Source organism: Camelus dromedarius, chromosome 2, assembly GCF_036321535.1.
Source record: "Camelus dromedarius isolate mCamDro1 chromosome 2, mCamDro1.pat, whole genome shotgun sequence".
Taxonomy (NCBI): domain Eukaryota; kingdom Metazoa; phylum Chordata; class Mammalia; order Artiodactyla; family Camelidae; genus Camelus; species Camelus dromedarius.
This window is the reverse complement of record NC_087437.1, coordinates 9,350,450-9,371,494: the sequence shown is the minus strand read 5'-3', so window position 1 is coordinate 9,371,494 and position 21,045 is coordinate 9,350,450. Positions and strand designations below refer to the sequence as shown.

The following is a 21,045-nucleotide window of genomic DNA, read 5'->3' as shown; positions in this document are numbered from 1 at the left end:
ACAGAAGAAACTTGTTGTTTCTCTATTTTATATAATAGTAGTTAGTATCTGCAAATCTCGAACTCCCAATTTATCCCTTCCCACCCCATTTCCCCCCTGGCAACCATGAGTTTGTTTTCTATGTCTGTGAGTCTGTTTCTGTTTTGTAAATAAGTTCATTTGTGTCTTTTTTTTTACATTTTAATTAGATTTTCAAAAACGCAAACTTTTGAAGTGAATGCAACAAGTTACTTTCTCAAATAGTCTCTATTAACAGCTAGGTTATTCTGGTACTTTTTTCAAATGCACAGATTTGTACTTCTGTGAATACACAGCTGCCTTGTGAATAGACCAAAGTAGTAAGTAATATGTTTGCACTGTAGTTCAATTCCAAATTCTAAATATGAATATAAACTAACAAAACCAGTCATCAAAAAGGTGCAGAGAGTTTTGTGAACTTACTGCATCCTATTTATTTTATTTACCTTCATTATTCAACACCTTCTTCAGTATAACTATAATAATTAATCTCTACTCAATAAATTTTTTTATTTGTTGACTTTCATGGCATATAAGAAATTTGGCATGGAGTGTCCATAGACAAAGGACATGAATTTGTTATTTTTTCAGTCTCCATTCCACAAAGGCTTCAAAAAGCTTTTCTCAAATTAAGAACATCAATATTTCCAGAAACGTGACACTCCAATGAATTAAGCAAAACTTGGTAAATAATAACAACAAAACAACTCTTTTTTAAACCTGTAGGCCTGTCTACAAATTCATTATATATTTTGATGTTTATTATCATTGAGATAATTTTATAATAAAGAAAAGAATAATAAATATGTATTCCTGTCCTAAATATAATAACTTTGATTTAAAAAAATGAAAGAATGAAATAGTTGTTTTCTCAAGGAGCATATTTAATCAGCTTTGCAGGGGAAACATATTTTGTTTGCTGCTTTTGATTTTACACTATTTGCAAATAATGTTCTTGCTGTTGAGCACATACAGATTGCTATAAGTAAAATGTTTGAGAATGTATCCTAATTTTAAAGGCAGAAATATTAGCCCCAGATAATTTTTAAGATGTAGCCTCAATTTTGTGCCTCAATATTAAGCCATAAATTTAGAGGCAGTTCTCTGTGTTAGAATAAAGTAATCCGGTGTTTCACTTCGACCCATGAATTGTTATTCTCTGGTGTCATAGGTCACATGCTGCTGGATGTGGACTCTGAGACTTTACTGGGGACCATCTCCTGCGAAGAATCAGAGATTCGGGCCTGAGCAAAGGGAGAAGTTGAACTGTGATGCAGTCACAACAGAGGTCTCAGTCTGTCCTAGGTTCTATGAGGTGCTTTAGAGCTGACATAGAGCTTCAGGGTTGCCCTGGCTTGAGGCAAGGGGGAGAAGGCAGTAAACCCCTGCATGAATCCATCGTTACCTGGGGCTACCAGCCTCTCCACTCGGGAGGGACTTTGACCTTGGTTTAAGCAGCTTCCTTTGATCCAAGGCAGTGCTGGAAGAGGATCCCAGGTGAGAGACATCAGTGGTGGCTCCCCAGCAGTTGGGGAGCCTTCATCAGGAAGGGGGCTCTCAGGAGCATACCACAGCATCCACTACACCTGGATTTGCAGAGCAAGTAGCCAAAGAATATGTGGTCACGTGTTCTTTGTTTTCCACTGATCTTTCAGGTTTCTCCCTTCAAACAGGTAGTAGGGGATGGACACAAGTAGTAGCTCCACCTTCTCCCCAGTTTTACGACTCTGATGTTTTTATCCCCTAGGTAGGAAACTCCCGTTGCAACACTGAGAAGGCGCCTTGAATTGTCTGTATAATGGATTGCAAAGGAATTAAGTATCTGGGAGAAAGGAAGGTGGGAGTTAACTTCCCTGGCAATCAAATCAACATTTATTTCTTCTTTGTTCCTCTCATTTTAGTGGATAAAAAAAGAAGCTTGAGTTTGCCCTGAACCTCTTTGGATATCCTGAACCAGAGAGAGACTGATAAATGAAATAATTACAGAATATGTTCCTGCTAAATTGTATTCTTGTAATTATAAAAAATAGAATATCTCTTTGGATGTGACGCAAACAGCTAGTTTATCAACTTACTTCTTTCTCCACGATAATATGTTAGCCCTTACCTGATTTCTAAGATTTTAGGGTCAAACAAGGTAATCAGTGTGCATGAATGAATACTTTTTGCAAAGCATGTGATACAGATAATAATAATTTCTAATTATTTATTGAAAGCTCACTATTATTTTTGTAAACCTGTTAAGCTATACCACTGATTCCAACCCAAACTTATTTTACTCCTGAGTTTTCTAAAGAGGCATCCACCAAAATTTAATTTTTTGGTTCTTTAACTTTTCATCGAAAGAGAAGTTGTCAGCAATACCAAAGTCATGACAGTTCCATCACCAAAGTTCTATGAATGTCCTCTCCAAGCAAGTGTACCGCCAGGTGGACCATAAACTAAGTTTACGATGTGCTCTGGTGAACGTAGACGTGTTAAATTTTGCTTTTATCTGTTTGTTTTAACGTCTGCCCCGCACTTCCTGACTTGGACTACTTTTTATTTTAATTCGTTGGCAGATTCAGACTCGCTGTTACTGGCCTTGTGGTTGCGGAGGAACACTTCAAGAGGGAAGTGAAAAGAGGCAGGGGGAAATACTAGTTGTGTTAATTTGGCTCCAGTTGATTTTATACTTGGAGCCAGGAGAGCTAATGGTTTTCCTGGGGATGGTTAATTAAATCCTGTGCTGACGGCTTCTGTTACACGTATTAAGTCACCCACCTTGTTAGTAGATCTTCTGGTCCAGTAGGGTTGGCTTTAGCATTGGGGGATCATTTTTTAAGTGTTTACCTTTGTTCGGGTAACTGACTGAGAGCAAGATGATGGGGGTGTGTGTGCGGTTGACCGGCACTGACTGTGAGATTTGTAAAGATCATTTGTGTGGGATTTCACTCCACTTTGTTTTAAAAACAAGATAGCAGGCAAGTACGCGGCACAGACAGGAACCTTTCTTCTCTTTTCTGTCTCTTAAAATTCTCTTCCAGGAGAACAGCAAAAATCCCACTGCATTTTGTTTTCCTAATGCTTCTTGGATTCTCACTAGCAGGGTCTTTTTTTTTTACAGTCTGTTGCTTGCCTCTCAGATTAGAAGGCTGGCATAGTTTAACAGTTTCCTAGGATTCAAACAGCCTTTAATTAACAACAAATTGATGTTTTGGAATGTTACCAAAATATGGGAGACAGAACAGGAAAAGTGGGCTTCTGTCCTTTCAACTTCTGAATGCACTGGAGTCCTAGGAAGGGGGCAAGGGTGCGATTTCCTTGCAAATAGCTGATTGCCCACTGATATGCAGAGGAGGTGTCTATGTTGCTATAATATCCCATTGCCTGCTCACTGGTGATCTTCTAAATTCCACCTGTTCGTGACTGGGAAGGAGGCAGGTTGTCGTTGAATGTTCAGAGCCACAGGGGTGTAAATAGCGCAGGGACTACATGATTAGTAGCTGGATTTGCTGGTTTTAATCTTCCAGTTGCCAAGGCAGTAAGGTGTGGCTGCCTGTGTTTGTGGTTAAGTTCCTTGTCCCTGCCAGGTTCATGTCATCTTGCTGCCAGAGTTTTGGAGGTAGTAGAAAAGAGCAGTTCTGTAAATTAAACACTCATACTGGATGCATATTTTGAGCAAAACTTAGTTTTCAAAGAGGGATGGGGGAGCAGTGGAGGGGTCTCCCCTTTGAATCAAGGGATCATGGCTACAGATTTGTTACTGACTCAATCCAGAGCTCTAGGCAGGAAAAGAAGGATGGATTGGGGAATATGATATGTCTGAAATGTTAACAATTCCTTGCATTAATTGGAAAGTTCTAATCCAACAAAGAAAAGGGAGCAGCTCCACAGGCTTCCTCTGCTTCAAGACACAGCTGTGCACTGGCCGGTCCCCGGTTGAAGTCAACACTCTCCGTGCCTTGTTTTTTTCCAGTGATCCATGAAGCTGGCCTTTTGGTCTCAAAAGAGACTGTGGTGTTTGCGTATTGTATGTTTGACACGTGCGATGCCCCTGATCGCTCCCTTTTCTCTCCTGTGCAGGTGGTACGTGCCAGAGCCCTGCTCTCCCAGCCCTGGTCCGCCCACCAGCCCCTCCTCTGCAACCGTCGCTGGACATTAAACCGTTTCTTCCCTTTCCTCTTGACACTGCGGCCGCAGTCAACCTCTTCCCCAATTTTAATGCGGTAAGTCCTGTGGCCATCTGCCTGTGCCAGGGTGGTAGGCACTGGAAAACCTTAAGGGCCGGGGTGCGCTGGTCACTACCTCTGTTTCACTCTATGCTCTAGTCCATGGCTGGTCCGAAAGCACAACAAAGCTAGTTGTCTGCCTGGTGGTAAGGTCCCCAGAACCAGGTGCCTTCAAGGGAGAACGAAAGGAGATTCAATCTGACTGGGTTGACCCTGAGTTCATGTCTCCCTTTTGGTATCTTTCTAGGCAACACTAACCTATAAAGCTTTTATTTTATTAGGTTTTCAAATTTTATTTAATTTTATTTTTTTTAGTTTCTTTTCCATGCTAAGTTCAATTTAATTGAAATTTAACAGATTTGTTAGAGCATTTGAAGGCAAGTAGCTGTCTACTAATTTAAACACGTCTTTCTTCTCTCTGGGTCCTCTTTAATTTTTAGATCTGTTACATCTTTTCTAATTGAATAAAGAGGACCCTGGTGTTAATCACAACACAGATAGACACCAAGGTATAGAGCACATTTTCGCTTCTTAACTTAAAACAACATAGCGTGCTGGTAGCAAGAATTTTCTTCTTTTTTTTTTTTTTTCCTTCTTGCTTAGCCACAGTTCCTCAACTTAAGTCTTTCTTAAATTACCTTGTTTGGGGAGCTTTCTCAACAGCCTCCTCAACAGCAATTCAATCCTTACTTGCTTCTGTTTTCACTCTTAAGCGTGTCTTTGCAGGCTGCCAGAGTCCTCGAATTCATCATCATCTTTCTTTCGTACAAGCAGTGAGAATATTCTTAGGATGGAAACAGAAGTAAGGGTTGAAAAGGTTAGAAGCCAGTAAGTGACATTTTTTTCTAATATCATCTGATTCAGCTTTCAGCAGTTATTAGAAGGCGAGGCTGAGTTTATCAATGACAGGACTTGTCAACACACGCAAAGTGAAGGGGATTAAGACGTGAGTCACTGAGTGCCCAGGGAGCTAAATAACCCAGATTTCTTGTTGTAACATCTTGTCCCCATGATGGACTTGAAAAACAACTCGGCCCACAATTAGATCATTCTCCTTCAGGAGACAGAAGTGGGTCTCATTTTCACTAATAATTCTTCATCACGGGACTTCGGACCTGCCAGTAAGATGCTACAGTTACCTGCCGGCCTTTACTGAAGGACAAGGGAGAATTACAGTGATGGCTTTGTCTTAGGGGTCATGAAGGATTTTCCACAGGGATCTTATTTTGAAATGGATGGAACAGAAACAGAGCAACACAAAGATCACATTTCCAAAGTAGAGATTTCTAACTGTAGGTGTTTCAATAAGAGTAGAGAACAAATTGCTCCGAATCAAATTCCCTGCTTCTTGAACGACCACGTTACAGCCCCTGGGTTTCCTCTCTCTGAGCTCCTTGCCTGTTCTTCTCTTAAGTGACTTCTTAGCACAGTCTTGCTTCCCAGGAAGACACCCAGAGATGTCCCATCAGGGTGTTTTGTGTGACCTCCTGTCACTTGGGTCTCATGTCAGCTTTAGAGAAGCTGAGGTAAAACTCCTGGAAGGTTGTAGAAGACTGGGTTTAAAACTTTTGCTTTGCCCTTTGGGTCACATTATAAACAAAATGGTTCATCTGATTGACAGTGAGTATTGTTCGTCATAAAACAAAGATGAGTGATATACTGAGCTATAGGATACTGAGCACACCTCTTTAATCTCTTTGCTGGTGTTTCCTCATCTTTAATGTATAGGGAGTGGATCTGATAATCTCTTCCTTTGGGGTTATACTGCTTAAACTATCTGAGCATTTGTGGGCATAGACAGTCCTGAAGGGGGTCAGGGGGACTCTGAGCTAGACTGACTCGGTTCAAGTCTAAGAGCCGCTACCTTGGGTAAGTCATGTTATCCCCAGGTATCTCCGTGTCTTTATAAAACGGGATGAATACTGAACCTACTTCATCAGCTTGTGGTAACGATGACGTGGGTTAAATCACTTGGCCCCGGCTCAGCATATAACAAACACTGTTTGAGTACTAGGCATTGTGTTTATAAATACCCTGTAAATCCTCATTTTGAATGTGGAAGTTCACCGACTAAGCGATGGCCAGGTTTTACTTGGTTCTTTTTCTTCTGTGACTGATTTTGACTTGTGGTGGTTTGTTCCACTTAAAACGAGAGACTCTGTGCTGCTGCACCTATTGGTTGTGTCCTTCCAGGGCCAGTCAAGCTGCAGCCAGTCACAGATTAAGCCACTCCTTGCTTCCAGCTGGGCGGAATGGTTGCAAAGCCCCAGACTGGATGGCCTTGGACTGAGAATTAGGGGGTAGAGCATCTCTCCAAGTAGCAGCCTGAGTTCTTGATTTTGTAGCAGGTGTGACTCTCAAACCACAAATTCAGGGTGTATTAAATGTAACTTTTTATTGCTCTAAGTTGATTTTATCTCTGGTTCAAAAGCCCATTTTATTAGTCTGCAGGGAAATGCAATTGAATTCTTTTCAGGGTGCGCCAAGTTTCTGGAATCAAACAGACTATCCATCCAGCTTTTGGTGGGAGACTTCCTCTGCTCATCAAGTTTTGCATCCACATAGGCATTCCTGGGTTGGTGAGCCCCGGTGAGCATGGTCCTGCTCTCGACTTCGGAGGCACAGATTTGGGACGCTTCAGTGGTCCCTCCGGCCTGGATAGGCCACGTTCCTATGACCTCATTGCCACCCTACAACCTCCCCTCACCTGACCTTTTGAAACAAGGTCCGTGGTGATCAGAGACTGTCTTCCTGTTATATTCCTCCTCTGAGCATATGAGTAGGGAATCATCTGTCTGTTTGGGAGTAAGGTGTGGCAGAATGGTGAAGGAAAAAAATTTAAGTATATACATGTAAAAAAATCCATAAGTGGTTATCTCTCATTATTACCCTTAAATAAGAGTATAAAACCATTGGGTTTAGATGTGAGTCAGGAAGAATCATGAAACATTTGTTAAAAAAAAAAAACAACAAAAACACAGTTAAGAGAGAAACACAGATGTCAGATTTCAGCTGGGATATGGATGTAAGAAAGGACATTCAGTTGAACCCTTAGGATTTCTTAGTCTACTTAGAGCCGGCTTTTAAGGAACAGCAACAGAAGCTGCTCCCTTGAGCTGGGGATGCTGTATCTCTGGATGTTCCAGTAGCTTTCAGGCAAGAGGAAGCGTCCCTTGAATCCTTCATCATACCCCCATCCTATCCCTCAATCTCTTAAGACATCGGAGTTTCAGTGCTCAGGACCATTCTTATCTCGGTGATCCCACTCTGCGTGTGCATTTCTTAAAAGGATCCAATCCTGGAAGTAGGTGAATGATATTTAGTAAAGAAATACTTCTTTCCTACATAGTATGTGCTTTACCAAGCATCTACTATTTGCTTGGGACAGGGATCACAAAAATTAGGTTATGAGCTCTGTCATTAAAATACTTTAGTCCATACAGAAGCAGCTGGAAAAAAAATAAAGAAATGTTTGTAAATGTGGGTGCTTTTATAAAGAGTGATGTACAAGAGAGAATGGCAGCTCAAGGAGAGGAGTGAAAGGCTGTCTGTATGGTTGTCTTACTGAGGGTTTGGTGAGAAAAATAGAAACCATTCTAGGCACGCAAACAGGAAGGAAATTAATACAAGGATTTAGATGCTTGGAAAACCTTTGGAGGGACTGGCAAGCAGAGGGCAGAGAAGGCTGTGTTGGCTCTTGTTTTTTTCTGCTTGTTTCCTTGGATTCAGGCAGTTGCAGAAATACAGGATGCCTAGTAATCCCAGTTACTTTCATCCACAAAACTTACATTATGACCTCTGTCATGAAATGCTTTAGTTTATGAAATGCCTCCCTTTAGTGGGATCTAAGGCTGACAGTTGCTGGCAGAGAACCTTGGGAGCCTAAACCTCAGGCTTCCTGTCCTTGGGTTGTAAGGGGGAGCACGGAAGAGGCGAGGCAGTGCTGAGCTGCCAACAGGAGACTTGATGTGATGGTGGAATAGGAAGGCAACGTGGGATCAGAAAAGCTCAGTGTGTCTGCAGTTGTGGGCAAGAGGCTAAATCCATCGGCGCCCCAGTGTCCTGCTCCATAAAATGATAATGACTAAGTGTCTTGTAGGTTTGTTATCAGAGAGGTAGCTGAGTTTTAAAATGCTGGAGATTAAAGCAGAGAGCGGGCTTAGGGAAGACCCTGTAATGTTGTTTGGATTGGAGCACCCCAGTAAAACCTGGCCATGCTCCATGATGGCTTTCTCCAACGGTCTCAGAATTTCCTTTTTGTTTTTTATATTCTGCCCAGTAGTTGTGACAACAGTGGACATTTGGAATGTCACTGACGGGGACTGACAGTGAACCTGACTCTGTGTTCCCCATCCGTGGCGGTATTTCCTGTTGGCATAAGCATTAAATGAGTAAACTTGACCTAGAGCACCTGCCTACACCAGTAAATATTGCGTCTTGTCTCTTCCAGAAGATGCACACGGAAGCGTGAGGAGGTCACGCAGAGGGCAAAGAGGCAGAAAGGTGGGCAGATGCAGGACATGACTATTTTGCTTTCAGTTTGCTCTGGCTGAATAGTCTTTAATATTAAAAAAATAAATCAGCATAGAAGTTTTGACTCTGTGCTGTTCCTCTGTATACTGTGATTTCATCACCAGGCGGGGGAGCAGATGGGGAGGAAGAAAGCAGGCAAAGAGAGACTGACAGAGAAAAAGGGATCAGATCCTAGCACCTGACTTGACTCTAGTTAGTTCTTGTTTTTCTAAAACAGCAGCCCTACAGACAACCAGCCCCACACACTTGAATGTGGCATTAGTTTGGGTTCAGAAGTTTCATCCATTGGGAGGCAGGAAAGTGACCTTTATGTGTTTTAGGGGAGTGTTTGCCATGTTTAGGATGCATATGAATCCCTGAGGGAATTGTGTTAAAATGCAGATTCTGATTTAGTCTTTCAGGGGTAGGGCTGGGATTTTGAATGTACCTGGGTAGACGGAGGGGAAGCCAGGAAGACGACGACATGCTTTGGACAATTCCTACACTCCTGGAGAGTATTCCTTCATTCACTTAACAAACATTTACTGAGGGTCTGCAATGTGCCAGGCCTATTAGGACTCAAGGGCAACACTAACAGGCTGAGTCTTCACCATTGTGGCATTTAGAGGACTTTCTGGTGTTTGCGTGGTGGGGCTTTGGGGACATCGGAAGGTATCAGCAGCTGCAGCTGGTACAACCAGGTCTAGTACGACCCTTCTCTGGTTGTGTTTTATCTCCCAGAAATACTCGGAGCCTTGCTTGTGGGGTGACATTGATCAGGACCTTGGTGACAGCTGCCATTTATTGAATGCTCATTATGTTCCATCTATCTGAAATCACTGCTTGCATCCCAACTGGTGAAAAGCCAAAATTTTGCTATGAAAGTTTTCAGCTTTTCTGTAGAGCCACAATTTCAAAATTGTTGGAGAGAAAAATACGTGGATGAGTTTTTCATTCATTTATTCATTCAGTGAATGAGTTCAAGAGGTCACGCAGAGGTGGCCAAGGAAAACACTGCATCAGACAGTTCTATGCAAGCGTTTTGTTGGGAAAATGGAGTGGAATCACTAAAACATTCTGTAAAGAACTCAGGAATTAAATGCTGAAATAAAAGCCTTTGAAAGCAAGCGCTGACTAATTTCAAGAGGTCACTTGGAGGTGGCCAAGGAAAGCTTATATGATAAAGGTGGGTTTAATTTGGGATCTGAGATTAGTTCCACATGTATCTTGTTCATTAAGATACAGAGCCTGGAATATTGCAAAGACTCAGTGCACGTTTATTGAATGAATGAGTGGATGGTAGATGATGTATGATAGACAGACAAATAGATGTATAGATAGATAGACAGACAGGAAAAATGCATGATAGATAACTAATAGAGGAGAAATAACCATTAGACCTGTATCATAAGAAACATAATTGGAGGAATGAAAGTTAATGAAAATTTAAAAAGAATTCTAACTACCCACTGTTTCATACATTAGAATATTTCTAACTGAAATGATTAATTCAAGCAATTCTTAGGAAACATAAGGACACGTAGTATCGGGCCATCCCTCCCTTTACTATGCATGCATTGTTTTATGTTGGCTGAAGCATTTATTTACTCCATTTGTATAGAAGGACAGTGGTGTAAATGAATGACAGAAAGTCAGAACTCAAAATAGAACATCTCAAGTTCAAGTTTTTGTTATCCTGGGATATAAACCCTTCAGGCTTTTTTATGTTCTCCATCTTTAAAATAGAAATACTACCATAGGTACTGGCACATTTTGTCTCCTTTCCTTTTGAAACTTATTCTTGACTTTGGCTCTCCTCTGTGTCTCTGTACTTTGTTCCCTGTGCCAGCTCTGAAGATGCCTCCCTCCCCTAGCCAGTGTTGGAGTTACGGAAATGTTAACCACACCTCCGTTTGGTGGGTTTAGAGAGATGTCAATTAAATTCAGTTGACACCTTAATAATCATCCTTACTAAGTTTTTACAATTGCTGCTGTCACTAAAATAGGTGGGGAGCCAAGGTCAAATTATGGGTAGAATAATAAACCTGTTTTTCTTGGTCCCAACTAGTAAAAGGTGTGGAGATTTTTTCAGGTGAAAAAAATGCTGTGGTAAATATGGTATTGAGGGCTAAGTTCCTTGTCCTTTGAAGACAAATGTAGCAGATTACTAGCTACTTCTGTGTGTTAAATATGCCATATGTGCACAGCAGAAGCATCTTAAGAAACGTAAGGTTTTGAAATCTTCCATTATATATTTTCACACTGAAACAGATATATAAGCATGTTTGCTGAGCCCTACCCCTTCCTGTAAAACCAAAAATCGTTAAAGTCTTATACTTTTATATAAGTTGTAAAGTTCTGTAAGTTGTAAAAGTCCCTATTTATAGGGACTCTCAAATATAAAATGACAAATCCAGAACATCTAGGCTTGAGAATAAAAGATAAACAATTGCCCTAAACACAATTTTTTTTTCTGTTTTAATACTTGTTTACTCTTTGACAAGGTAACATATTTTCTTATCATTCAAATATGTTGAGAACAAAAACATCTCCCTGCTGCTCTTCCCCTGCCACTCAGTTCTCTCTTTAGTGACAATCTGCTTGGTAAATTGTTTTTTTTATCTCTTCCTTCAGTGATATTTGGAGGTCTGAACACGTTCCTCTCACTAAAGTTTGAGGCCTAATATGCATTACATTTATTTTCCTTTATCAGTCAATCTAAGCTTTGTTCTTACAAACATATGTATTTGACCCGTCTGCTAGTCTGACTTTCTTACGACAATCCTGGGCAAATACGGAGACCTGAATAAGAGCCAGTCTAAGTTCCTAGCTTATTGTGGGCTCTGCCTGCTCTTTGGGAGATCCCCACTCCAAAGTTAGATACAGACATTTTAAAAATGAAAGAAACTTTTTTGAGTTAATTTGTGTCTGCTCCAACTTACTTATTTTACAGATAAGCCTAGAATGATTGAGAGATTTCCAGTTTCACGGCTCATTAGTGGCAGAGATGAGAACTGAGATTCCCGACTTCTGTTTCTCATAAGGATGCTAATCATTGCATCACAGCACTGTGCATTGAAATGTACCCCCCAAATTCATAACCCGCAGTGCCTTAGAATGCGAGCTTATTTGGAAATGGGGTCATTGAAGATGTAATCTGTTAAAATTAGATCCTTAGTGAGCCCTAATCCATTATGACTGGTATCCTTGTAGAAGGGGGAAATTTGAACACAGACACAGGCCTAGAGGGAAGATGATGTGAAGAGACACAGGGCAAATGCCTTCTGTGAGCCACAAAGGGAGATGTGGAACAGATCCTTCTCTTGTGAGGAAAGGTGCCCACCTTCAGGAGGCACCCCCTCTGCTGACACTTTGATGTTGGACTTCTAGCCTCCAGAACAAAATACATTTCTGTCGTTGAAGACACCCAGTTTGTGATACATTGTCATGGCTACCCAAATAAGAATGAATTCTTGCAGCCATCTAGTCTACCTTCCTCCACTTGCACTCTACAATGTTTCTGACAGCTTGTCATCCATCTTTTTACTGAACTATCTCCATTATCTCCATGGTAAATAAGCCTATCCCTGGGGAGAAGGATTCTACACCATAGGTCATTTACACTCTATAGAAGTTCTCTTTGGTGCCCCTTCAGGCTCCCTGTATTTACTATAAAAGAAAGAAGGAGATAAAACACAATATGTTGCCTTTTTTTAATTGAAAAAATTTATTGATCATAAGCTAAGTGACAAGGGCTATTCCGGAAGGCAATTTTACACCCACTTTTTAAAAAAATCTGATTTCATAACAGCCTTTCATGTTACAGATACTATCTGGATGATATAGGTAAGGAAACTCAAAGATGTGAAATAAAATAATTTTCTGCCGCAAATTACACAAGTAAAAATCACTGAGTCATGGCTGGATTTAGGTGTAAAGTGATCTGAGTCCAGGGCAATTTCATCTACAACATAGCTAGGTGATCTCTTGCCTGTAAAATAGTTGTAGTTTCTTTAATTAGCTGTCAGAGCCTTGGTACACATTAGAAGCTAATTAACTAAATAATCTGTCATTCTTTAGAAGTCTTAGCTCCAAGAAAGTAAGCTATCTCCCAAATAATATTCTGGGTGATTGGACAGTTATGAAAAAGAACATCTAAAGTTTCCTTGGACCGTACATAATGTCACCCTCCCAAGCATTTATGTGTACAGGCTGTCATTGTCAGAGGAATAAATAACTTTAAGTAGTAATAAATTTCAAAAAAATTATCCTGTCCTACTAACAATTTAGACGTTTTAAGATCAAGACCCATCTACCCACATAAGAAAAAAAAAAATACACTTAGAATCTAAAAGATCTGAGTTCTGTGTCTAATACTTTATCTATGGCAAAACTCTTGAGTTCTTGTTTTCTCATCTGTGAAACTAGCGTAATTGTATTGACCTCATATTAAGTGTCTAAAGGTGTTAAAGATCGAAAGTGCTACAGAAATTGTAAACGTTAAGGAAGTCTGTTGAATTCTGAACTCTGGCTCTGGTGTTGGGACCCTAATCAGCATTTTTTACAACCTCCTGAAGGTGATTCCTTTGCCCCCTTAAATGTTGAGAATCACCGAATTTCACACTGTGGACAAAACTGGTGGGAAAATCCATTTTCACAGCTAAGAATACATACAGATCAAAGAGTAACCTTCTCAGACTGCATTTTGAGGAAAGTTTGACACCCTCCCAACATGAATGTGAAAGACAGTGTTAATGCTGTTTCTCATTACGCTTCGTCAAAGGATTGAGAACTTTCTGCCAGCAGACTATTTGGTTTTATGACTCAGTGCTTCTCAAAGTGTGGTTTATAGACCTCTATGTACTTGTCCAAGAACTGATAACAGGTCTGCAATGAGATAAGTGCTGAGAATGAGAGTGAGTAACATTGAGAAAATTTTATAGCAACTTAGAGCAAATTTACATCTTTTGAAGCTAGTAAAGAATTACGACTTACATTTTGCATATCTTTTTCATTTTATTTTTTTTCTGGTAATTAATTTTTGTTAAATTTCATAATAGTTTTGGCTTTTGACTGATGGAGATTGCTGGTCCTTCAGCAGAGAGAGTTGAGAAGCACTCCTAAGGTTTCAGAGTTCCATCTACATATAGAAAGTGAAGGGGGCTTTGAAGCAGTTATTAAATTTAGGTGAGTTGCACAGTGTATGGTTGAGGAAGCCACAAATACAATTTGGCTCAAATTCCTTTATCTCTACCCAATTTCCCTGATCCTTGTGAGGTGTGGCAATGGCAAATGGCTCTCTCTGAAACTCATAAATCAAGACGGTAGTAGAGAAACAAGTAGGGTAACTTGCATTTTGCCTCTCTCCGAAGCATATCCCTTTATGCCACATTTTATCTTGAATTTGGGCAAATAATAAAGCAGTAGGGCGGTGGGAAGGGGTAGACTGGGAGTTCAAAATTTGTAGATACTGACAAGCATATATAGAATAAATAAACAAGATTATACTGTATAGCACAGAGAAATATATACAAGATCTTGTGGTAGCTCACAGCGAAAAGAAATGTGACAATGAACATATGTACGTTCATGTACAACTTAAAAATTGTGCTCTACACTGGAATTTGGCACAATATTGTAAAATGACTATAATTCAATTAAAAAATGTTAAAAAAAAAAGACAGTGGAATAGAAGATGTGGAATCACCTTCTCCCACAAATACACCAAAAATACATCTACATGTGGGACAGTTCTTACAGAATACCTGCTGAACACTGGCAGAAGAGCTCAGACAACCAAAATTGCAAGAAAGATGACCATATAGCTGAGTAGGATGAAAAAAAATGGCAATTAGATGGGACCTGACTCCCTGGGAGGGAGCTGTGAAAGCGGAAAGGTTCCATCACCTTGGGAACCCCTGTTACAAGCTGGGAGATCAGCTAGAACAGAAAGGAAGCTTCAGAGGCTCAGAGAAGAGTGCAGCAGCTGGATTCCAACAGGCAGAACAGAGAGAGACCTGCATTAGAGGGTTTGGGCCACCTCACTGTAGTCCCCAGCCCGAGATGCGCATCTGGTGGTGCTTGTGGGATCTGGGTGATGAAACTTGGGCTCCAGAGGACAGATCCAGGAAGAGGACTGAGGTTGGCTGTGTGGAGTCAGCCTGAAGGGGCTGGAGTGTGTACGAGCTGAAACCTGGGATGTACGTGAATAGAGCCTGGGTCTGCCATAGAAGTGCCATTGTTAATGGGCACATGAAGGGTGGGGCAGAGACCCCATCATAGCAGCCTCACTCTCAGTGTGCTCACAGCAGGTATGACTCCGCCTTTAAGTGCTCTGGGAGTGCACATGTGCCTCTGCATTGCCCATATGTAGAGGCAGGGCTGAAATCTGAGCTGATCTCCAGGTACCACACCACTAAGGAAGCAGGGGTGAAATCTGAGCCCTCTCACAGTGGCTGTGTAATCCATGGATTTATGCTGCCTCCTCAGCAGGGGCCTTTGTAAACTCAGCACTTGTGGGACATCGAACCAGGACATCTGTGGGTGGGGCTGGTCAGCATTAGCAGCTGTGGGCTTCAAGGGCACGTGCATGCAGAGGTGGGGCCAGGGCCTGGGCTGCTTCTGTAGCTCCCATGGCAGGTCCGGGCGTGTGACTACTGTGATCCTGGTACCTGTCTTCAGTGAATCTGCACCTATGGATCTGCGCCAGCGTCTTTGTGAGCACGGCACCTGAGGGGCTTCAGAGCATATTGCCAGCATTCCCAGGGCTGAGGGCAGCACCAACAATAGTGTACTTTGTGAACCTGCACAACAGGTGACATGCGACACCACAGAGCATACTTCTTTACATAAAGTTCCTAAAAAGGAATACTAAGTGGCTCCTCTCCCGATGGGAGTGCTCCAGTCCTGCCTACCCCACATCACATTTGAGAAATGGATCTTGGCTTTCACTCCAACACCTAGGGTACATACCCTGCCCCTGATGAGGCTGTGAAAACCACAAAGCCAAGAGGAGGCCCCATTCAACGTCCAGTGCAGACTCTGGTACCAACACCAATTATACCCCCCGCCCTCATCAAGTGGATAACAGCCAACACACACAGAGGAAAGATGTGGCAGCCATCTATATTAAAAACAGCCCTCACAGCAAAAATATTAGACCATGCAGGCTACACAGGCACACTCCCACATAAAAACAGCCTTTAAAACAACAGCAGATAACTGTTTCTCCTAAACTGTTAGAGTCAGAAATGTAAGTAAAATGAAGAACCAGAGGAACCAGTCCCAATTAAAAGAACAAGAGAAATCTCCTGAAGGAACAATGAAACAGATCTCTCCAGTCTAACAGACTCTTGAGTCCAAAAAAGAGGTAATAAAAATACTGGAGGAATTAAGAAAGGCTATTGATAAAAATTCAGATTACTGTAAAAAGGAGCTAGAAACTATAAAGAGGAACCAAGTAAAATTAGAAAACTAATTTGCCAAGATGGAAGCTGAGCTAAAGGCAATAACTAGCAAACTGAATAATGCAGAAGAATGAATAAGTGACCTGGAAGATAGAATAATGGAAATCACCCAATCAGAACAACAGACAGAAAGACAAATGAAAAAAAATTAAAGCAATATATAAGACCTATGGGATAATATAAAGCATGTCAATCAACGCATAATAGGGATCCCAGAAGGAGAAGAAAGAGAAAAGGGGATTAAAAATGTATTTGAAGAAACTATGGCTAAAAAATTCCCAAGCCTAAAGATAGAAATAGATACCCAGATATAGGAAGTACAGAGGGACCTAAACAAGATGAACCCAAACAGACCTACACTAAGACATGTTAAAATTAAAATGACAAAAGTTAAAGATTAAAGAGAGGATTCTAAAGGCAGCAAGAGAAAAACAAAGAGTCAATTACAAGGCTACCCCCATAAGGCTGTCAGCTGATTTCTCTATAGAAATTTGCAGGCTGGAAGGGAGTAGCAAGATATATTCAAAGTCCTGAAAGGGAAGAGACTTACAACCTAAGATATTCTATCCAGCAAGATTATCATTTATTATAGAAAGAGAGAGAAAGACTTTCTCAGACAAGCAAAAGCTAAAAGAATACAACAATACTAAACCTATCCTAAAAGAAGTATTGAAAAGTCTTCTCTAAATAGAAAAGAAGCAAGAATCTATAGGAAAAGGAAAATCACAATAAGAAAGTAAATCACTTAAAATAGCCAGTATACAGATTTAAAAAAATTTGTTTTTGTGAAAGCAATGATAACTACAAAGAACTGCAAAAGGATAAACATGAAGATGTAAAATAGGACATGAAAATCATAAAATGTGGGGAAGGAAAGTAAGAAAATGCAGATTTTTTTTTAATGTGTTTGAGTCTATATGACTACTAGTCTGAAGCAAGTAGATACAGTAATGGGTTAACATATTTGTAAAACAAGGTAACTCCAAATCAAAAGGATACAATAGATTCATAAAAATCAAAAAGAAGAGAAAACATGCATAATAGAAAAGAAAGCCATCAAACCACAAAAGGAAAAACAAAGAAAAAAAGGAACAAAGAAGAAGTATAAAATCAACTGGAAAACAAGGTTTAAAATGTCAATAAATACATGTCTATCAATAATTACTTTAAATGTCAATGGATTACATGCAGCAATGAAAAGACATGGAGTGGTAGATTGGATAATAAAACAAGAGCTAAAATATGCCTCCTACAAGAGACCAAATTTAGGGCAAAGGACACATATTGATTCAAAGTGGAGAGATAGAAAAAGATATTTCGTGCAAATGGAAATGATAAGAAAGTGAGGGTAGCAATATTCTTAGACACAATGGACCTTAAAACAAAGACCATGAAGAAAGATAAAGAAGGATACTATATAATGATAAAAGGAAACAACAAGAGGCTATTACACTTATTAACATATATGCACCCAATATAGGATCACCTAAATACATAAAACAAATACTAACCGACATAAAAGGAGATATTGATGGGAATACAATAACAGTAGGAGATTTTAACACCCCAGAGACATCAATGGACAGATCTTCCAGACAGAAAATCAATAAGGTAACAAAGATCCTAAACAATAGAACAGTTAGACTTAATTGATATTTTCAAGACATTACATGCAGAAAAAATAGAAGAATATTATTATTCTCATATTATTTTCAAATGCACATGGAACATTCTCTATGATAGATAATGTGCTAGGACACAAAACAAACCTAAATAAATTTAAGAGGATAGAAATTATTTCAGGCATCTTTTCTGACCACAATGGCATGAAATAAGAAATCAACACAGAAACAGAAACAAGGAAAAAAAAAACAAGTTCACGGAGGGTAAACAACATGCTACTAAAAATCCAATGGGCCAATGATGAAATCAAAGAGGAAATCTAAAAATACCTCGAGACAAATGAGAATGAAAACACAACCACACAAAATCTGTGGAATGCAGCAAAAGAAGTCCTAAGAGGGAAGTTCATAGAGATAAAAGCCGTCCTCAAAAACTGAGAACCATATTACCTACCACCTAAAAGAATTAGGAAAAAAAAAAAGAATAAACGAAACATCAAGTCAGCAGAAGGAAGGAAATAATAAAGATCAGAGAAGAAATAAATGAAATAGAGAATAAAAAACAATGGGAAAAAAACCAATAAAACCAAGAGCTGGTTCTTTGAAAAAGTTAAACAAAATTGATCAACCTCTGGCCAGGCTTAGCAAGAAGAAAAGAGATAGGACCCAAATAAACAAAATAAGAAATGAAACAGGAGATACAACAACTGAGACCACAGAAATACACCAAAAATAAGAGATTGCCATGAGCAATTATATGCCAACAAATTGGACAACCTAGAAAAAATGGACAAGTTTCTAGAAACATGCAGTCCATCAAAACTTAGTTAATAAGAAATAGATAATTTGAACAGACTGATCACTAGAATTTGTAATTGAAAACAGACAAATAAAACAAAATGAAACAAACTCCCTGCATAGAAAAGTCCAGGACCAGATGGCTTCACTAGGGAATTCTACAAAACATACAAAGGATTTATACTGATCCTTCTCAGACTCTTCCAAAAGGCTGAAGGGGAGGGAATACTCCCAAACTTATTTTATGAAGCCACCATCATCCTGATACCAAAACCAGGCAAAGATACTACTAAAAAGGAAAATTAGAGGCCAGTATCTTTGACGAATGTGGATGCAAACATTCTCAACAAAATATTAACAAACTGAGACCAAGAACACATCAAATGATCAAACTGGATTCATCCCAGGGACACAAGGATGGTTCAACATATGCAGATCAGTTAATGTGATATACTGCATCAACAAAAGAAAGGGCAAAAATCAAATTATCATCTCAATAGATGCAGAAAAAGCATTTGATAAAACTTCAACATCCATTCATAATAAAAACTTTTACCAAAGTGGTAAAAGAGAACTTATCTCGACATAATAAAAGTTATTTATGACAGCCAACATACTCAATGGTGAAAAGTTGAAAACCTTCCTGCTAAAATCTGGAACAAGACAAGGATGCCCACTGTCACACTTCTATTCAACATAGTGTTAGAAATCCTAGCCACAGTCATCACATAAGAAAAAGAAATAAAAGGTATCCAAATTGGAAGGGAAGATATAAAGTTGCCATTATATGCAGATAACATGTATATGTGTGTGTGTATATATATATTATATATATATATGTATATGTGTTTGTATATATATATAAAATATATATGTAAACACACCCTAAAGATTCCACACAAAACTACTAGAACTGATAAATGAATTTAGCAAAGTAGCAGGATACAAGATTAACATACAGAAGTCTGTTGCATTTCTTTACACTAATAATGAAATATCAGAAATGGAAAGTGAAAAAAAAGTTCCTTTTAAAATTGCATCAAAAAATTCTTAGGAATAAACCTGACCAAGGAGGTGAAAGACTTATATGCTGAGAACTATGTAACACTGATGAACATTTTGGTTGCCCACTGTGGATCAGGTGCCCCTGAAGAAACCCAACTGTCACCCAGATTTGGGTGATGCAGCGATCAATATGTTAAGGAAATTAAAGATGTTTTAAAGAAATGGAAAGATACCCCATGCTCTTGGATTGGAAGAATGGGCAGAAGACCTAAACAAATATTTCTCTAATGAAAACATACAGATAGCCAATAGGCATATGAAAAGATGCTCAAGTTCACTAATTATTAGAGAAACACAAATCAAAACTATAATGAGGTATCACCTCACCCAGTCAGAATGTCCATCATTCAAAAGTCTACAAATAATAAATGCTGGTTAGAGGGTATGGAGAAATGTGAACACTCCTACACTGCTGGTGGGAATGTAAATTGGTGCAGCCACTATGGAAAATAGTATGTAGTTTCCTAAAAAAAACTAAAAATAGAGTTGCAGTATCATCCAGCAATCACACTCCTGGGCATATACCCTGAGAAAACTCTAATTTGAAAAATGCATGCACCCCAGTATTCATAGCAGCACTATATACAATAGCCAGGACATGGAAGCAATTTAAAAATGTCCATTGATAGATGACTGGATAAAGAAGATGTGGTATATTTATACAATAGAATATTACTCAGCCATAAAAAAGAATTAAATAATGTCATTTGTAGCAACATGGATGGACCTAGAGATCATCATACTAAGTGAAGTAAGCCAGACAGAGAAAGACAAATATATGATATCACTTATATGTGGAATCTAAAAAAATGATACAGATGAACTTATTTACAAAACAGAAACAGATTCACAGACATAGAGAACAAACTTATGGTTGCCAAAGGGTAAGGCAGGGGAAGGATAAATTAGGAACTTGGTATTAGTAGATAAAAACTACTGTATATACAATAAACAATAAGGCCCTACTGTATAGTATGGGGAACTGTATTTAATATTTTGCAATATGCTATAATGAAAAAGAATATATATATATATATATATATATATATATAAAACTGAATCACTTTGCTATACACCAGAAACTAACACAACAGTGTAAATCAACCATGCATCAACAAAAATGTTTTTTAATTTAAAAAAAAGAAAAAAGAAAGCAGTAAAATTCATAGTTAATTCTTGAGCCTCCTTTTTTGAACACTCAAAAATGGAATTAACTTCAAGGACCTTGTTGAGGGATTTTAAGGAACTAAAAAGAAAAAGAAAAAAGGAAAGAAAGGAAGAAAAAAGGAAAGAAAAAAGGAAGGAAGGGAGGGAGGAAAGAAAAAGAGAAAAAAGGAAAGAAAGAAAGAAAGG

General features: G+C 39.2%; 1 protein-coding gene across 2 annotated transcripts in view; it reads left to right on the top strand.

The window, feature by feature from the left end:
- Window positions 1-21,045, top strand: part of ZNF385D (zinc finger protein 385D) — a 771,052-nt gene that overhangs the window by 552,088 nt on the left and 197,919 nt on the right. For both annotated transcript variants that reach the window (XM_064491067.1, XM_031432497.2), the window contains one exon: window positions 4,084-4,226. In XM_064491067.1, coding sequence (XP_064347137.1) covers window positions 4,084-4,226 — 143 coding nt within the window. The remainder of the gene's footprint in view (window positions 1-4,083; window positions 4,227-21,045) is intronic.